The 19,721-nt window shown below is 31.1% G+C and overlaps 4 protein-coding genes across 4 annotated transcripts; all 4 read left to right on the top strand.

Moving 5' to 3' along the window:
* The first annotated feature begins 898 nt into the window (after nucleotides 1-898).
* Nucleotides 899-2,173, top strand: LOC114753497 (F-box/kelch-repeat protein At3g23880-like). The gene has a single exon (XM_028942177.1). It carries the CDS (start codon nucleotides 899-901, stop codon nucleotides 2,171-2,173), a length of 1,275 nt encoding a protein of 424 aa, XP_028798010.1.
* Nucleotides 2,174-5,832: 3,659 nt separating this feature from the next.
* LOC114753496 (F-box/kelch-repeat protein At3g06240-like) lies at nucleotides 5,833-6,645 on the top strand. The gene has a single exon (XM_028942175.1). It carries the CDS (start codon nucleotides 5,833-5,835, stop codon nucleotides 6,643-6,645), a length of 813 nt encoding a protein of 270 aa, XP_028798008.1.
* Nucleotides 6,646-9,245: 2,600 nt separating this feature from the next.
* Nucleotides 9,246-10,367, top strand: LOC114753495 (putative F-box protein At4g38870). Its single transcript, XM_028942174.1, has one exon. The coding sequence runs from the start codon at nucleotides 9,246-9,248 to the stop codon at nucleotides 10,365-10,367; it is 1,122 nt and encodes a 373-aa protein (XP_028798007.1).
* A 3,526-nt stretch (nucleotides 10,368-13,893) lies between these two features.
* Nucleotides 13,894-15,183, top strand: LOC114753494 (gibberellin 20 oxidase 2-like). The gene is made up of 3 exons (XM_028942173.1): nucleotides 13,894-14,417; nucleotides 14,491-14,812; nucleotides 14,908-15,183. Exons 1-3 carry the CDS (start codon nucleotides 13,894-13,896, stop codon nucleotides 15,181-15,183), a joined length of 1,122 nt encoding a protein of 373 aa, XP_028798006.1.
* The last annotated feature ends 4,538 nt before the right edge of the window (nucleotides 15,184-19,721 follow it).

Here is a 19,721-nt window from a genome sequence, read left to right as displayed (position 1 = left end):
GAAGCATAAATTTCTAGTTTACTGACTAAACTTCTATTTTTTTGTATGTGAAAAAAGTTAACCAACTTTTTATATTATGGATTGGAGGGAGTACTCATTTACTGCATTGATTGTTACCCTTAACTAAAATTTTTCTTATGTATGGAGACTTTATTCTTCCACGTGATACTAGGCAAAGTTTTTATAAATATTTTTAAAATTATGACACTGCTAATTTTGTTTGTGTTGTTAGTCAGCAAGAGATAAACAGAGTTCATGTTCCATCCAAGCACTCGGCCATGGCAATCACAAAATACAACCTTCATCGTCGTAGCCTTTTTCCCCCTCAGTAAAGATAAATGGCTGTAACATTTATTTATACTTTTTATTTTTTTTCCCCAGTGACATTTTAGCTTAGAGTATAATAACTTTTCTTTTATTTTATTCTAATTACACGAATTTCGTCAATATTTTGAAATTATACACTTAAGTTCAAACAGTTAATTCTATTAAAAATATTTTAAAATTTATTGAAAACCCCCCTCGGAGATCAACCCTCAAATACGGCCGATATCACTCCACACCGTCAATGTTAGTGAGGGTACGTATAAATTAGAGATATTATAAAAAGATAACAATATTATTCTCATTTCTCATTATTATCTTTCGATCACCTCTGTTGTCTCATCCCTAATATTGATTTCATTGTTTTGTTGAAATCCTCTTCGGGTAGATCCCATAAAATTGGAAATCGTCATCGAGAAGGGAATCCTTCCGCTTCGCCTTATCCTAGAAACAAAAGCCGTCGCCTTCTCCTTCTCCTTCAAAAGGAGCCGCATAGAACCCTAGTCGGAGAACAACCCTCCGATACCCTAATATTGACTGCAACGGACCTCTCTCCTCTGAGATTCCTTTTCCAATGGCGGCCAATGTGACGATGCAGAGAAAGAAAGCCCCCGTAGCCTTTATTCCCAAGGATATCATGGTTAACATTTTCAAAAGACTTCCGGGAAGATCCTTAATTCGTTTTCGATGTGTATGCACAGATTGGAAAAATCTGATAAATGATCTCATCAAGACTCCGTCTTTCATCGAAGATCACTTCCACTGTTCCAGCTGTCGAAACCCTTTCCTTCTCCTTGAACAGTACCATCGCAGATTCCGAGGTATCAGCCTCAGTGTGCTGGATTGCGATAAGCGAGTCCAAAAAGTTCAAAAATTACCTTCTATTTATTCTCCTTATAATTATGAGGTCTTGGGTTCCAGCAACGGCTTGGTCTGTGTTAAAGTTGAGAATGGTATGAGTCCTCATCCCATTTTGATATGGAATCCAGCCACGAGAGACATCAGAGAGGTGCTCCCTAGAACTATTGTTCATTCTGACCTTATTGACGAGGTAGGATTTGAGTACAGAACTTATATCAATTCTCAGCTTCATGACTATTATGGATTTGGATTCAGTCCTCTTGATAGTGATTACAAGGTAGTGAGAATTAATGAATTTCATCCTTATGATATTAAAGCCGTGGAAGTGTATTCATTGAATTGTGGGTCATGGAAGGAAATAGGCGTTGGAGACGACCTAAGGGGCATATCAACAGGAACTAATGCCACTATTAATGGAGTTATGTTTTGGAATGCTATGTGGTGCGATGACGAGCCTCTAATACTTCCAATTGACCTATCAAAGGAGGAAGTGTGTACAGCGATACCAATGCCTCACATATACGGTTTTGCTCGTGCAAGCCTTATTGAGTATGAGAACAAACTTGCTGTGGTTGCTTGCGCTCAAGAAAGTGATGGATCTGATTTGATTCATCTGTGGGTGCGTAAGGAGGAGACATATCTATCCGAGGATGAGGATGAGGATGAGGATGAGGACGACAAGAGACGTGGATGGACCAAAATATATATTAGCAGCCCTTCCCCATGGGGGACCTTAAATCCCTTTACTATTTGGATGAATGAGATTGTCTTCCTCCCTCTTCATGAGATTGAGAATGATGGACAGGAAACAATTTTATATCTGCTCGATCTCACTGCTAATGAGTTTAAGAGGCTTCCTGTTAGATCTCACTCTTCCAATTTTGACCGAGTAAGGAAAAGAAGATCTCTCTTTTACCCCAAAAGAAACATAGATACTGGGATTTTCAATTACGTGGAAAGCTTTGTGTTAGTAAATCGGCATCATTAACATTGAAGAATTTTGATCCTGCATTCAAATTGCAATTTTACTTTAATCAAACACTTTCAGGAGAAATTCATTCGTAGTAGCTTATATCATAAGTTATTTCTAGTTGTTAAATCCTTCTTCAAAGTTATGAGTGGAATGATAATTTATTACTACTTGATTTAGTAACCTTCTACAATTTTTTCCATATTCACCGTTAATTCTTACTCAACTAAGCAAGCTTTTCTGACTTTTTTCTCTTTGTTGTGGGATTTTTGGGAAGTTAATATTGTAACTACAGAATTGATCCAGGAAACATCGTAAGTCGTAACTATGGAAAACATCAGGATGAGCACTGATTTATAAATTGGTGGCCAAAAAATAGGATCAATATATGAATTGGCGCACATCAACTAAGCCTAATTTTTTTTTTAATTTTTTTTTTCACTTTCTTTTTCTTGTTCTCCATTGATATAATGAGATTTTGTACCATGTGGGGTAACAAAAGTGAACTAGAGATTTAAGTACATTGTTTTCTCACTTATAATACGATTTGCCTAGAGAGGGACTTTTATTTTACTATTTCGATTAATTAAAATATTCTAAGTTCTTTTACTTTAGAGTTGTTTCATTTCATTCTTTTTTCGATAAATTATAGTCATTTCATTATATCGCCAATTTTTATATCTAACAAATTTAATTCCGCATCCTCAGTCCAAAAGGAAAAAATTCCAGCATCCCACGAAAACATTTTTGTATGTTAAAACTCTATAATCTATACCACGATGATTGTGTGTCAAGTACAATAAGCTTTCTGTTTATTTAGTTTAGACTACTTTATAGGGCCGGTGAGCCTAATTTTTTTGACCTTTGTTTTTAAAAGAAAATAAAGTACATAATTATACACAAATTTAGGTTTGAAAAATTGATCGTTGAAAAATAATCCAAAAATTACCATAAAAAACAAATCAAATTCAAAATATAATTGAAAAACGACTATTTTTATTTAAGCAAATTGTGAGATGAGAATGATCTTTAATATCACATAATAAAATGTTGTGGAATTCTTTTTTTTAAAAAAGTTATATTTTAATAAAGAGAGGATAACTATGGTAATAAATTATGGAACACGAATCAATTAAATCAAATAAATTTCGGTTGAAATAATGAAACCTACCAAATATCGTAATGAATTAAAACCGAATAAATAAGGAAATTACTTTTAAATTAAGTAATATTTAATGACAATCAATACAGAGTAAAATCAACGGTAATGTGTAAAAATAATCGGGTTAATTAATTCGCAAGTCCTTATAGTTTCAACGAATTTTGAATCAGGTCCCTATAGTTTTTTTTCTTTTTATTAGGTCCTTATACTTTTACTTTTTTTTAATTAGGTCCTTGTATTTATTTTTTTTTAATTAAGCCCTTATAATTTCACTAAATTTTTAATCAGGTCCATGTAGTTTTAAATTTTATTTATTAATTAAATATAAGCTTAATTAAATAGATTAATATTTAAATATAAAATATTAATAATTAAATTAAATTAATAATTATGTAATAAAAAAGTAATAGAATTAATTAATTCAGGAAAATTTTTTAGAACAATTAATTTTTTTGCTGAAAAAATTAAAATCATTATAATAATTCAATATCTTTAGGATATTATTGTTTATAAACTAATATTAAATAATATACACTACCTTATGTTTATATAATAGTACTATTAGAATTTATAAAATAAAGAATAAAAAATTCAGGGACTTAATTAAAAATAAGGTGAACTTATAAGGACTTGATAGAAAGAAAAATAAATACAAGGATCTAATTAAAAATAAGTAAAAGTATAAGGACCTGATAAAAAGAAAAAAACTATAAGGATCTGATTCAAAATTAGTTGAAACTATAAGGAGCTGTGGATTAATTATCCCAAAATAATCATGACTTTCTTCATTTTCCCCCAATAGTTTTGACTTTTTCCGTCAAAATAATAATTACTTTCATTTTTGGATTTAGCTATTTTACATGCATTTTTAAGAAATATATATATAATCCTCGATTCTGTTATGAAATTAACCAACAATGAAAGTAGATTGGAGAAGAGAAGTAGACAAGAAAATGAGAGAATGATGTATTCCTTCACTTGCTTTACTTGCATCACAATATAATGGCATGCCCTATTTGTAAGCATAGTCTTATACATAGGTTACAATTATCCTTAAATGACAAATAATAGATAATCAATCCCATAAATATGAATGGAGTTGGTTACAAGAGTGAATGGATAGTGGAGGAATAATGAATAGTGGAGAAGTAATGGATGGTGGAGGAAGTGGAAGTTACTTGGAGAAGATGAAGAGGAAGGGGTATATAGACCAGCATTTTAAAAGCCGGACCGGACCGGACGGTCGGACTGGTTAGGCCGGTGACCAGAATGCCCTTCAGTTTGGTTAACATAATTCACCCGCTTTGCTAATTAAACCGTTTCGAGCCGCTTTAAGCCGGTATTTGGACCGGAAGTCGGTGTTAGCCCGAAAACCGGGACGGTTTTGCAAAAACTGGACAGCCTGAATCTTTTACTCAGTTGTGAGCCGAAGAAGGAAGAAGGAAGAAGAAAGAAGAAGAAGAAGAAAAATAGGAGGTCAAGAAAGAAAGGAGAAGATGGAAGAAGATGACATAGAGGGGGAAAAAACACAACCTCAAAGCATCCGAATCCACCAACGCTGCTAGGTACGACGGCCATGAACGCGGAAAACGAAAGCTACAGTATCCTGAAAGAACAGAGGGTTCAGATGTGAAAACAAGATTATGCCGATGGTTTGTTCTTGAGTGCTGTAGAAGTAATAACTTTCATTTAATGCCTGCAACCATCCCACACGTTTACCTAGGAATCGTTTTACTTTTTCTTTTTTTAATTTCAAATTTCTATTTATATATGTTTGTTTTATTGAGTTATTTCTCATTTCTTATTTTATTTATGTTTTTATTATTTTCAATAATTTTGTGAGGTATACCATATGAGCTTGTTAACTCATTATAAAATTGAGATATTTAAGTGTTTCTTAATTTTTTTTTAAAAAAATAATATGATATTTTATTTCTTATACCTATATGGCTATATTATCATATGGGTATATAATTTTTTTTAATTATTATGCTACCGGTCCAACCAAGCGGCTGAACCGATCCAATCGGTTAAACCATGACCCGCTGCCTTTTCCGGTTGGATATCCGGCTCGGCTTTTAAAACATTGATATAGACATCCACATAATATTCATAATTCAGTTTAGTCTATTTGGATTTTTTTATTCTCAAACTGGAAATAAACAAATAAATTAGAACAACCTTCCGACGCCCTATTGTTGCCTGCAACAGACTTCTTTCCTCTGAGATTCCTTTTCCAATGGCGGCCACTGTGAAGATAACGGAAACGGAAGCCCACGTAGGCTTCATCCCCAGGGATATCATGGCTAACATTTTCAAAAGACTTCCGGTAAGATCCTTAACTCGCTTTCAATGTGTGTGCACAGATTGGAAAAATCTGATAAATGATCTCATCAAGACTGCGTCTTTCGTCGAAGATCACTTCCACTGTTCTAGCTGTCCAAACCCTTTGCTTCTCCTTGAACAGTACCATCGCAAATTCTGAGGTATTTGCCTCAGAGTGCTGGATTGCGATATGCGAGTCGGAAAAGTTCAGAAATTGCCTTCTATTCATTCTCGTTATAATTATGAGGGGTTGGGTTCCAGCAACGGCTTGGTCTGTGTTAAAATTGAGAATGGTATAAATCCTCATCCCATTTTGATATGGAATCCCGTGACTAGGGACATCAGAGAGGTGCGCCCCAGAACTATTGTTCATTCTGACCTCATTGCCGAGGTGGGATTAGAGTTCTACAGAACTCACATTGATCCTCGTGAGCTTGATGACCTTTATGGATTTGGGTTCAGTCCTCTTGATAATGATTACAAGATAGTGAGAATTAATGAATATAATCATTATCATATTAAAGCCGTGGAAGTTTATTCATTGAATTGCGGGTCATGGAAGCACATAGACGTTGTAGACGACCTAAGGGGCATATCAACAAGTGCTACATATATCACTATTAATGGAGTTATGTTTTGGGATTTTACGTGGTGCGACGACGAGGATCTAATACTTCCAATTGACCTATTAAAGAAGGAAGTGTGTGAGTTCATACCATTGCCTCGCATATACGGTGGTTTTCGTCGTACAAGCCTTATTGAGTATGAGAACAAACTTGCTGTGGTTGCTTGCGTTGAAGAAAATGATGGATCTTCTCTGATTCATTTGTGGGTGTGGGAGGAGGATACATGCCTATCTGAGGACGAGGACGAGGAGAGAGGGGGATGGACTAAAATATATCCTAGCAGCCCTTCTACATGGGGGACCTTAAATCCCGTGACTATTTGGATTAATGAGATTGTCTTGCTACCTTTTGATGAGATTGAGAATGATGGACGTTAAACAACAATTTTATATCTGCTCAATCTCACTACTAATGAGTTTAAGAGGCTTTCTGTGAGATCTCACTCTTCCAATTTTGAACCAATAAGGAAAAGAAGACATGTCTCTTACCCCGAAAGAGACACTGGGACTAAGATTTTCAATTACGCGGACAGCTTTGTATTAGTAAATCGGCATCATTAACATTGAAGAATTTTGATCCTGCATTCAAATTTCAAGTTTACGTTAATCAAACACTTTTAGAGTTTTAGTGTAAATTCATTCGTTGAAGCTCTATATCATAATTTATTTATAGTTGTTAAATCCTCCTTCAAAGTCTGAGTGGAATGATTATCTATATAAGCTTTGTGTTGTAATCTGTCTTTTGCAATTTCTGTTCTTTCTTTTTTCCGAATTCTGACTATTGTTTCATAACCTTTCAGGTATTATTACTTGATTTTGTAACCGTCTTCTACAATTTCTTCGATATTTTCCGTTAATCAATTCTTACTCAACTAAGCAAGCTTTTCTGACTTTTTTTTGGGGGGGGGGGATTGTAAGTACAGTCCAAAAATTGGGGGAAAATATCGTAACTATGGAAAACGACAGGGTGAGGACTGATTTATAAATCAGGAACCTTAATGTTCACTATATTGTAATCATTATCAACTTGACTGAAGCCATATCCTGACTATAATCAAGCTCAAAATTAATAATATTTCCGGAACACGCCTTTTCTAACCTCTCTAAGCATTGAGTTCCATAATAAAAGGGGGATATGATATCTACGGTTCTCATATAATTTCAAGTTCGAAATCTGCATTTCTCCACCAACAATCCATCACCTTCATTTGGTTCTTTGTTTCCTCCTTTTCGATTCTTTGCTTTTCTATAGTTTCGTTTCTCCGAATCAAAAATGCATGGTGAGAGAGAAGAGGGAGCTGTCATCAATCATCATGTTACCCCACAAAATAGATCTCTAGCTCACTTTTGTTACCCCATAAAACCTCTGGTTCAGAACCTTTTTTCTTCCCTTTCCATCCTCTTTTCTCTTTTTCTTTTTTTAACCATTGGATTAATATATTTTAACGGTTTAGATTTAAATTTTTGTAAACTATTTATAAAAAAATTTTAAAAACATTTAGTGCATTTGCAAACCACTAGAATTAAATTTTAATATAGTTTGTAATTTATTATTTATTTATTTTTATAATTTAATATTTTAATAATAACTTTTAAAAAAAATTAAATCTGAATTGTTAAAATATTATTCCAATGGTTAAAAAAGGAAGAGGAGGGAAGGGGATGAGAAGGGAAGATGAGAGGTTCCAAACCATAAAATCTCATATATTAATCCTATGTTTAAGCTGTCAATTATAAATACTACTCTTTCGGTCCAAAATGTAAGACCCTTATACTAGTGTGTATAAGGGTCTTATATTTAGGACCGGAGGAGTATTTAATTGATATGCGCCATTCATATATTCATCCTATTTTTTAGCCTCACCCTGTCTTTTAGATTAATTTAATTGATATGGCGGATTGAGCCTAATTTTGTTTGCGTTTGTTTTTAAGAATAACCCGAGTAGACATAAACTATACAGAAATCTAATAGAAAAATTCATCAACCTGAAAAATAATCTAAAAATTACGATAAGAATGGCCTTTAATATCTAAACATTCAAAATCCAATTTTTTTTTTGGCCTGAAAAATTCAAAATCCAATTAAAAAATTATTTTTTATTTAAGCAGGATGTGAGATGAGAACGGCCTTTAATATCTAAAAACTAATTACTGCCAGATTCTGATTTAGAAAATGTTATCTTGAATTAGATCTTAATAAAAAAATTAAATATGATAATAAATTATGGGACCTAATTAAATAAAACCTGTTGAAATCTCAAATATCAAAATGAATTAAAATTGAATAAATAAAATTAATCAATATTTAACTAGAAGATATTTAATGAAAATCATTTGAGAGTAAGAATCCGCGGCAATAATGCCAAATAACCATGATTAGATCATTAGAGTTTGAGAATCTTGAATCAGATTTTAATTAAAAATAAATAAAACATGGTAGTGTAGTATGGAATTATAATCACTTTCTAAATAAAATTCGATTGAAATCCATAAAAGATCAAAATGAATTAAATTGAATAAATAAGGGGAATCACTTTAAAATAAATCAACATCAATATTTAATTAAAAGTCATTTAATGAGAATCAAATTTAGAGGTGAGAATCGGCAGTGATAACCCCAAATAACCATGACTTTTATAAACATTTAGATTTAGATACATATTTTATAGTTTATCTCTTTTAAGGAAAAAAAAACTTTTTAAGTTCAATTTCTTACGTTTGCACTTTTTATTTTTATTATTTTACCCCGGTAACATTTTATCTTAGAGTATAATAAATTTCCTCATATTTTGTTCTAATTAGTAATTACGTGAATCTCGCCTTTATTTTGAAATTATACATTTAAGTTCAAACACTTAATTCTATTAAGAAAATTTTTTAAAATATTTTAAAAGATCAACCCTCAAATAACGCCGATAGTGACTCGCCGTCAACCCTCAGATTCCTTCTTCAATTTATGGGGGAGCATCATGAAAGTAATGGAAGACCACATACCTTTTGTTCCCTGCGACATCATACTTAACATTCTCAAAAGACTTCCGGTGAAATCCTTAATCCGATTTCAATGTGTGTGCAAAGATTGGAAAAATCTCATCAAAACTCCGTTTTTCATCCAAGACCACCTCCATCACTCCAGTCATCAAAACCCTTTGCTTCTACTCAAATGGCTCGGAGATTTGCGCATCGTGGATCGTCACAACATGCAAGTCACTCAGATTCAAATATCACCTTTGGTCGATTCCTGTTTTGATCTTGTGATCGTGGGTTCCAGCAATGGCTTGCTCTGTGTTCAAGTGGTTGATAATTTGGTAAAAACAGTTCTTCCATGGAAGACAAAGGAAAATGGTATAGTTCCCCCTACCCTTTTATTATGGAATCCAGCTACTAGACACTTCAGAAAGTTGCCCTTAAATATTAAGGATTTTAATAGTTCTTACCGTCAAGGATTTGGGTTCAGTCCCATCGACAATGATTACAAAATAGTGAGAATTTATGTTTGTGGACCTTGTTTTGCAGCTAATCCAGCGCAAATTTATTCATTAAAAGCTGGGTCATGGAAGGAAGTAGAATTTGAGAACTTAGAGGGCATAAAAATTAGTAAATGGGAAAATGTCGCTGTTAATGGTGTTATGTATTTCTCTGGTAGAGACCCGTCGACTCCGTCTAATGATGATAATCTGGTAGTTTCAATTGACCTAACAAAGGAAGTGTGTACCTTGATACCATTGCCTGATCTAAAATATAATAGAAGTAAAAGGCTTATAGTATATGAGGACAAACTTGCTGTGGTTGCTGTCATTCTTCATGGATCTTATATTGTTCATTTGTGGGTGATGGAGGAGGACATATGTGCAAATAGGGGAAGATGGATTTGGACTAAAAAATATACTAGCAGCTCATGTCCACGCATGTTACATCCAATGACTATTTGGAGGAATGAGATTGTCTTCTGTACTATGGGGGATGATGTTTACACACTCAATCTGACAACTAATGAGTTTAAGACATTTGTTGTTAAATGTGGCTCTATCATATATGATAGTTGTACTCACGTGGAAAGCCTTGTGTCCGTTGGCAACATCAGTAATAAAGAATCTTAATCCTAAAATTTTTTTTTTGTGCTTAAATAAATCCATTATGTATCTATGTTTGTTGAGTCCTTTTGGTGATAAATCATGCAGAATGATGAATGTAGGTGCAAAAACTACCAGATGTTACTAACTAGCTCTCTATCTGTGTCGACCTAACTATGAACTATGATATTAGGTTAATTGTTTAATTAGATTTCTTCTTATAGGTTGCTGGTGTATGGTTTTTCTTAGGATTTGTTGTTTTATACAGTATATACCACTGGTTTCACTATATGGGATCACGTACACCTAAGAAAAGTAAGGGAAGCAATTTCTTGTTTTTGATTTCATTTCTAATTCTTTTTTTTTTAATTGAATTTCATTTCTAATTCTAGTCAGTTTTGTAGAATTAATTTTCCACCGTCAAAAGCTAGGGTGTGTTTTCTTTGCGTGGTGCTTAATTACGAGGTTCACAATGTATATATGGGGTCTCTATTATCAGTATTATGTGTTGCTTCCAATCGTGCCCCACGAGAAGCCCTAGTTTATACAACTTATTTTCTTAAAACGCCCTTATTTTTAAAAATGAAAAATACAGTAATGATTAGACAAATCCAAATTAAATTGTGTCCCTTTTAAAGATTTTATGCTTGTATTTTTAAATGCTTGTATGTTTCGTTTATTCTACTGCTAGTGATGAACTCTGAAATGCAGTATTTTTATACAAGTTTGTATTGATCATCATCATCAGATCAGCTTTAAACGGTTAAGATTCTATATCTTACAAAATGTTAAATATATATATATATATATAATGTTTCCCCAAAGTATAAATATCTGAACTATTGAGATCAAATTTTAATAATTTCAATTTATTTATATAAATTTTGGCTAATTTGATTCAATTTTAATAAGAAAAAAATAATTTTTGGGTTATTTGACTTTTTAACTACTCAGTCCCTTAATTAACGCGAGGCTTGATTCATGAGGATCTAACAGAAAATTTAAAAGCTGTTGATCTTAACTTTTAAATTTTTTAAATCAAGTTTATCAAAAATTTTCCTCCCGTTCTCTCCTCTCATTTTCTTTCATTCCAAACGGGCCCTTAATTGCAAACCTGCGCTTCTCATCCGTCATCCACCGTTGTCGGTTACTTCCTCGAGCGTCTGCGCCTTCTTGACCGTTTTGTTTTTCTTCTTCATTTGTTTCCGCAGTACCTTCTTTCATAAACCGCATTTAACAATGTTTTAAAACTTTCTATTCAATCCATACGGAGCAGGCCACACCAGAAATTTTTAACCTTATCCGCGAGTCTTTTACCACATAAGATTATTAGGCGATGATTCATTCAAGCTTGAGTTATGTTTTAAAAAAAATTGAAGAATTAAGTTTTAACCTAATTAAAAGTGGTATCGAATCCTAACAATTGTTAATATTTTATTGACCAGAAGCTTTTAATAATATTTTTCAATGTATATCAGTTTTATACTAATATAAGGATATAACTATTTGCATTAAAAAATCTTAGTTCTCTCAAGTTGAAATAGGGTGAAAAAAATTGTAAAAAGAAAAATAAAAAAATCTTGAAATCTTATAATAATTTAATATAACCACTTTTAATATGTAAATACTCATCATGCGATACAATGCAGTTACCAGTCCACACAACTAAAAGACTTCTTTCCATCATATGACTTGTTCATAAAAAATTAATACAAAATAAATATAAATTAAATAAAAAATAAGACATGTAATTCAGATAATTAAATCCCAATTTTCTTTCCCTGCTTCTACCCCAATCTTGTTTTTTACCTTGTATTAATATTCAAAATTGTTAATTTATACAAATATGTAATGTATGAGCTCTATCCTCTAACAAAGAGAAGTTGTTAATGGCAGAGAAAAGAAGATTGACTTATAAATAGCCAACATTGCAACAGAAGCACACAATAGGATATACTCAATAAAGCTCACGAAAAACAAGTTAAAACTTAAAAAGCAAGATACCATTGCTACTTTAGAATAATTAGGTCCCCTAAAATGAAAAACTTACAGACATATGACAATAATAAATTAAATTGCAAAGAGGAGGGAGATAACTTTTTTTTATAAAGAAATGTAATATATTAATATTATTTCATAAATTATAATATATATAATTCGGGCAAGGCCAAACGGGCAGGGTAGCATATCCTACCCGATGCTCTGCCCGTGAAATGCCCAGTCCAAATATGCCCATTCTTTTTTGAGCTTTTTTTCTTTGCTGGGCTGGGTGATTTTTCTTTGGGTTTGGGTGGATTTATTGGACATTTGGGCCTCATGCAAACCCATACTCTCAACTTGTTTTAATTTTAATAAATCTCAACTTGTTTTAATTTTAATAAATAACATATTGTTGAGACTCACTATTAGAAAATTTGCACTTGAAATTATAATATTGAAATTTATTCAAATGAATTTATCTTTGAAATTGTACCATCAGCTTATAAAATTTACTTTTTTATAATGTTCAATTAAAAAAAATTTTACCGTGAAATTTATTTTATTAACATTTTTATTTGATATCAAATTCATTAATTGTTACGCCAAAACAAAATTAAACAACTGTTATCTATACATCAAAATAATGCGTCTCTCCACTTAGCGCAATTTATATTAATTTTTTGCAAGTTCTTTTAAATTCTTTTTATTTTATTAAATAAAAACTTGTGCTACTTTTAAAACGGGACTCTGTCAAATCTTAACATTGGGGTTAATTTGTGAAATTTGAAAGTTTAACTCGGGCGATGAAGAGAATACAACAACAATCATCACAGGAATGTAGATAATAATCATACTAATACTAATTTAATAAAATATTATTAAGATGTTAATATTTATTTCTGTTGACACTATCCAACAGCAAGCGATAACAACGATCTGATGGTTTAACGGCAAGCCAGCTCCAGTAATTTATCAAATTGGTAGAACTTAATGGCAATGTCTTTATTTGAACACCAATATATGTATTAAACCTTTATTCACTGGATGAACCATTTGAATATGTACATACATCTCATGTTCTCATTCTGAATTCATAAATAAGTATGCATGAATTACTTTGATTCATTTACATCATTTCTTTATTCTAAATATAGGGTACATTTAATTCCTTGGTTAGTCAACTTCATGACGAGGTTCATTCACCACCGATCATTGCGTGCATCGCCAGCTGAAACCATCCATTTCATATTAATTACATATTCATGAACATTTTTTAATAAAACAAACAAATGTAAAGGCATATACTCTTAGTAATCAATTCATATACATGAAAGTAATCAATTCATACGCATGAACACCTTTTTATTCAATGAATGAACCATTCAATATTATTACATGTACATGAATCTTTGATCCGACCAAGGGACCCTTACAATTAACTTGGAAAGATGTAAATTACATTGCATCCCATAAATGTGCCCAACTAGTCACACATGCATCTATATAAGAAGCTTCTTGGCTATCAGTTTCATATGTGCTTGTCATCGATCATAAATATAAGCATAAGGACAAGATGGCTTCAAGTGTGTTGTTGAGTGAACAAAAGCACGAGGAGAGGAAAGAAGGAGAACTTGTGTTTCCATGTGAGCTTGGAAATGAGGTTGAGTTGCCCAAAAACTGTGTATGGTCTAAGGAGTACTTGGTACAAGCCCAAGGTCAGTTAGAAGCACCAATTGTAGACTTGGGAGGAGTCCTCCGTGGGGAACAAGAAGCCATCGATCGAGCTGTTGAACAAATCAGGGAGGCTTGCTTAGTGCACGGCTTCTTTGTAGTGATCAATCATGGAGTTGATGATGATTTGATCAAGAAGGCTTATGAGCGTACAGATGCTTACTTTAAGCAACCGATTGATGCAAAACTAAAGGCCTATAAACCTAAGGGTTCCTTATCAGGCTATTCTGGTGCTCATTCTGAACGTTTTTCTTCTAACCTAACTTGGAAGGAGACCCTCACTTTCCTGCTACCTCATGATAATCCACAACCTGCTGTTAGAGACTACTTTGTCTCCACTTTAGGCCAAGACTTTTATGAAACTGGGTACGTAATGTTTTCCTAATAAACATGTGTATAGAAAAACATTGATTTATTCATATTTTGGTTTATTTCTCAGGGATGTCTTCCAAAAGTACTGTGAAGCAATGAAGGAGTTAGGAATGAAGATGATGGATTTGCTATCAATAAGCTTAGGGTTAGATCAGATGTATCTGAGGGACTTTTTCTCAGATGGATGCTCCTTGATGAGATGCAACTACTACCCTTTTTGCCAAGCTCCTGCTGAAGTCCTAGGCACAGGACCACATCGTGACCCAACCTCACTCACTATACTTCACCAAGATCATGTTGGAGGACTCGAAGTTTTCTCAGGCGACAAATGGTTTACTATTGAACCTCTTCCTAATTCCTTTGTCATCAACATTGGTGATACCTTCATGGTACGCATATGTATCCTATTCCATAAACCTATTCTCTATACATTTTTAGCATTCAATTTAATTGAATTGGTATTTTCAATGTGGTTTTGTCGTAGGCATTAACAAATGGGAGGTACAAGAGCAGTCGACACAGGGCTGTAGTGAACAACCAGTGTGATAGGAGGTCCTTGGCATTCTTTATGAACCCTAAAGGAGATAAGGTGGTTCAACCTCCTTCAAATATTTTGAGCTTAGATGGGACAAGGAATTATCCTAACTTCACTTGGTCTGAATTAGCCCATTTTACACAGTGGCACTACAGAGCTGACGAATTTACCTTTCCAAACTTTCTCAAGTTTCGTTCCGCCAAGTCTCAATCTGTTTCTACTTAAGCCCACCGCTTTATTACTTGTTATCTATTATAATAAAGAATAAAATGTTGTGATGGTACTATGATGTTATGCTCTCTGCAGCTTTTATGGCTTCTCTTTCGCTAGCTTGTTTGCTTCTTATCTATGATAAAGAATAAAATGATGTCGTGTTGCAATTTTATTATGCTCCATGCTTCACTATTTTCTCTATTGCTCCGGTCCTTTGTTTCTAATCTACGATAAAAACGACCTGTGATAAAATAATATAAGGGATCAAATTTACAAATCTTACTTGTAGTTGTTAGTTCATCTCAACTATAACTAGTAGTTTTTTTCACAAAAAAGAAAAAGCAAGTTTGGGAGTGATAATCATTCAATATTTTAAAATTGAAAAGAATATAATTAAACTCTTGATAAAATGTACCGAATGTTGTGATTTACGGGTTTTTCTTCTTTTATCATTGGAAATAAATTATTATAGGCATCTTCAATGACATTTTTTATTTAAATTAAAACACTCAATGGCTGCGTTGGATCTTGTTAATTGTTGATTATATTATTATTAATATGCATCAAATATTCTAAAAGAAAGAAACAAATTCTAAAACAAAAATATATTTTAAATTTTTAATTTGCATGACTGCAACAATTTGTAAACTAAAATAAATTGTTACTCGTATTTGGAAGGATCCTATTTAAATCCAACTGAAATACTAAAATTCAAAATTAGGCCTATATTTTGAATAAATTCCTAATCATGCCAAGAGACTTAATTAGGGATTTATGAATGTTGTTAAAAGTCTATAATACCCCTCTATGGTTATAATATTAGTTGTTACCTCTATATTTTTCTTCCTCAATAATTCTTTTTCTAAATTTTTTTTGCTGGATTTTCCTGAAATTTGAAAATAGTAAATCTTTAGTAGATGATAGAAAATTACAACACAGTTCTTAATTCACATTAATAGTTACTCCAGCACCCTCATCAATGTAATAGTGTAGGTCATTGCTAGATTTAAATTTTGGATGGGTTTAATTTGTGCTCGGTTTTAATATTGATTCATCCTCCATATATACACAATTTTTTTAGTTAAACACATACATTTTTTTTTAACAGAACACACGTATATTCTAAGAATGAAAAACTTATTAAAATAACGAACTTTTTACAGTTTTTTTAGAGTGCTAGAGTAGGTATTCATGTGGATTGAGGAAAATGTCATAATTTATTATTTTCATATTTAAAAAAAAAGAATTTGTAAGGAAAAAATATATAGAGGGACATTTTGGTCTTTTAATAATATTCATAAATTTCTAATTAGTGCTAATTAGAAATTTGTTCAGAATGAAGGCTTGATTTTAAATTTTAATATTTTAACCGGATTTAAACGGATTCTCCCTTGTTATTTATAATTGTATAGCTAAGGTAACAAATTTTAAAATAATACGTTATATATACCTGTAGACAATTTTTTTGTTTATTTCTATCTTTTGATCACTTTTAAATTTCCGTGCAAGGCACAAAGAATAAAAAATATATTTATTTATGCTTTCATTGCTGTAATAATTTATTGGTAATTACTAAAAAAATTTTGTAAAATAATAAATTGTCATTTTTTAAAATTGAATTCATTAAAAAAATTCATTTTGTCATCTTCATTTATCTTAGATTAAACAGAGGATCAGAGGGTTAATATATCCACAAAGTGCACAAAATATCAAAATAGAGGTGAGAACATGAATCAGCTATCAATATCTTAAATTCAGCAGCACTAATTATCCTAAACTAACTAATTTTTAGTGCATCCAATATCCTGAAATATATTTTTGTGGCACCCAGTATTGTAAAATTATAATTAATTAATTTTCAGCGCATGCAGATGGACTACAAATTTTTAGTGGGTATTGGGTGTTACTGTGCACTAAAAATTAATTCATTTAGAATATTAGGTGCTACTGAAAAAATACTAACTGAAAACAATTTTCTAGATGCACTGAATATTCATTAATTTGTAATGCCAAGTGTTACTAAAAAATATTTTAAGGTACTACATACAAATATATTTGAATAAACAAAAAAATAAAATTAATAAAATTAAAATTAAAAAAGAAAGAAAGAAAGTTAGCACCTCATCCCTAGACACTGCTATTTGGGGATGAACATTCTCTGATCTATTGTGTTAAAAATTAATTAATTAATTAATTTAAGATACTAGGTGCTACAAAAATATTTTAGGATGATAGATAAACTAGAAATTAATTAATTTAGGATACTAAGTACTGCTAATAAAATATTTTTGAATACTGAATGCACTAAAAATAATGAATTTAAAACACTAATTACTCCTGAAAATATACTTTATAGTGCTGAATACACTAAAAATTAATTAATTTAAAATAATAGGCATTTTTAAAAAAATATTTTAGAGTACTAAATCCAACTTAACCCAAATAAATAAAAATAAAAATTAATTAAAAATTATAAATAAAAAACAAACAAACAAACAAGGGATGGGTTCCATCCAAACGGTGCCATATGGGGATGAACATGCCCTACTCATAGATGCAATGAGGATGGCTGCAGACTCAGCAAGAAAGTGTTTTCTCTTTCTCTTTTCAATGAGCTTACAGCCCTGCTCTATTCATTCTATGCAGTAATTCTCTGTATTTTCTTATTTTCTTTCTCTTCTTGTCGGAAAACAAACCGATTGTTTACACTGCTACTTCAGTATGTTTTCTGTTTTAAATAGTTTAATTATTTGATATTTTTCAATCTATATACTTCATATCTTCTTTTAATATATATTTATATACCACTTAGAGTAAAAATGCCCTAACCTTATTTTTCAGGTGTAATTATAAAATTACACTAAGAAAAAAAGTTCAAAATAAAATTGCACTATTAAAAAGATTGAGAGTAAAATTACACGCAAAAAATAATATCAAGAGTAAAATTACACATTTATCTTTCAACTTATGGAAAGTGAAATAAAGTAATAAATCACATATGGTGAAAATTTTGGGGAAAATCCTAATTAAATCCTGCTGAAATACTAAAATTAAATTGAGGCCTACACTTTTAACAATTCTTTATTAGGACATAAGACCTAATTAGGAATTGCTGAATATTGTTAAGTAACTATAATGCCCCTCTTTAGTTAAAAATGAAAATTGATTATTTTATCCCTCTAAAGTGGTTCATCATCTCTTATTATTAATATTTAGACAAAAAAATATAAATAATTTTTTAGTGTTTGAAATTTTGTAATATAACTAAAATCTTCAAAATATTTTCATAAAACATTTCAAATTATAATATATGTAATCTTTAAATAAATATTTTTAATATTTTTTTCTTTTCAGGTTGTAAATATTTATTTTAAAATTTTAAATTTTTTTAATTATAATAAAAATTTAATATTAAATCGTAATCATTTACGTTTTCAATTCGATCCAACATTGCTTAAATAAATAAAACTAACGTAAATTACAAGAACTGAAAATAAAAAATATTTATAATTTTACTTATATTTGTAATTTAACATGTTTTATTAAAATATTTTTAATAGTATAAGTTATATATACAAATTTCAAACATTGTAAAATTACTTATATGTTTTTTGGTCTAAAAAAATCATAAGAGATGAGGAATTACTTGGGAGAGGTATATTAATCAAGTTTTCTTTTTAATTGAAGAGGGACATTTTGGTGATTTAACAACATTCAAAAATCCCTAATTAGATCTCATGGCCTAATTAGAAATTTGCTAAAAGTGTAGGCCTAAATATGAATTTAAGCATTTCGGCTGGATTTAATTGGGATTCTCCCAAAATTTTATCTCTGTATAAAAAATGTATTAGTAGTTTTTAATTGCCTGTAAATTTTATTATGACTTGAAAAAAAAATATTTTTTAAGAATCACTATGTATGATTTTCTTTAGCCTAAAGCATATATTTAGTACTTTAATTTTACAGAGAGCCACAATCCTTTATTTATCAATTCAATCATTAATGTCTCTGAGCATTGATATTTTTAGAGTAGACATAATGAAAAGACAGCAAAAAAATTTTTAACAGAAAAATTGTGTGCCTCTCACGGAAATTTCTTGCAATAAAGCAAGTGACGAGAAAACCAACCATTTGAACTCAATTTATACTATTGGCTATGTAAACACTAAAATCACTTAGAGGCAAAAGACATAACTTGCAGCACCATTTGACATAACAATATAGAAGTGAAAAAGCTTTCTAACACAAGTACATAACAACACACACAAAAAAAAGCTTGTATAACAACTTGACGTAACTACCATTTTCTCTGTATTCATTAGCAACTCTAACACGTCTGTTCTACTTTTTAAGTCACAGGCTCTAAAAAAAAAATATTAACACAGTTAATAACATTCTATATTAAATTCTTTTATTTGGATATTTGAAGTCTTAAATTTTCATTTTATTAAATAATGTAATTATAATTAGATTTTTCAATTTTAATTTTAAGTAATATCAATGTCTCATATAATTGACAATGAGAAATTTTGATTTTATAATTAGATAGT

The sequence above is a fragment of the Neltuma alba genome, unplaced genomic scaffold (assembly GCF_004799145.2).
Source record: "Neltuma alba isolate B1F8T4 unplaced genomic scaffold, ASM479914v2 tig00007962_pilon, whole genome shotgun sequence".
Classification (NCBI taxonomy): Eukaryota; Viridiplantae; Streptophyta; class Magnoliopsida; order Fabales; family Fabaceae; genus Neltuma; species Neltuma alba.
The sequence above is the reverse complement of the archived record's forward strand: the minus strand, read 5'-3'. Positions and strand labels throughout refer to the sequence as shown.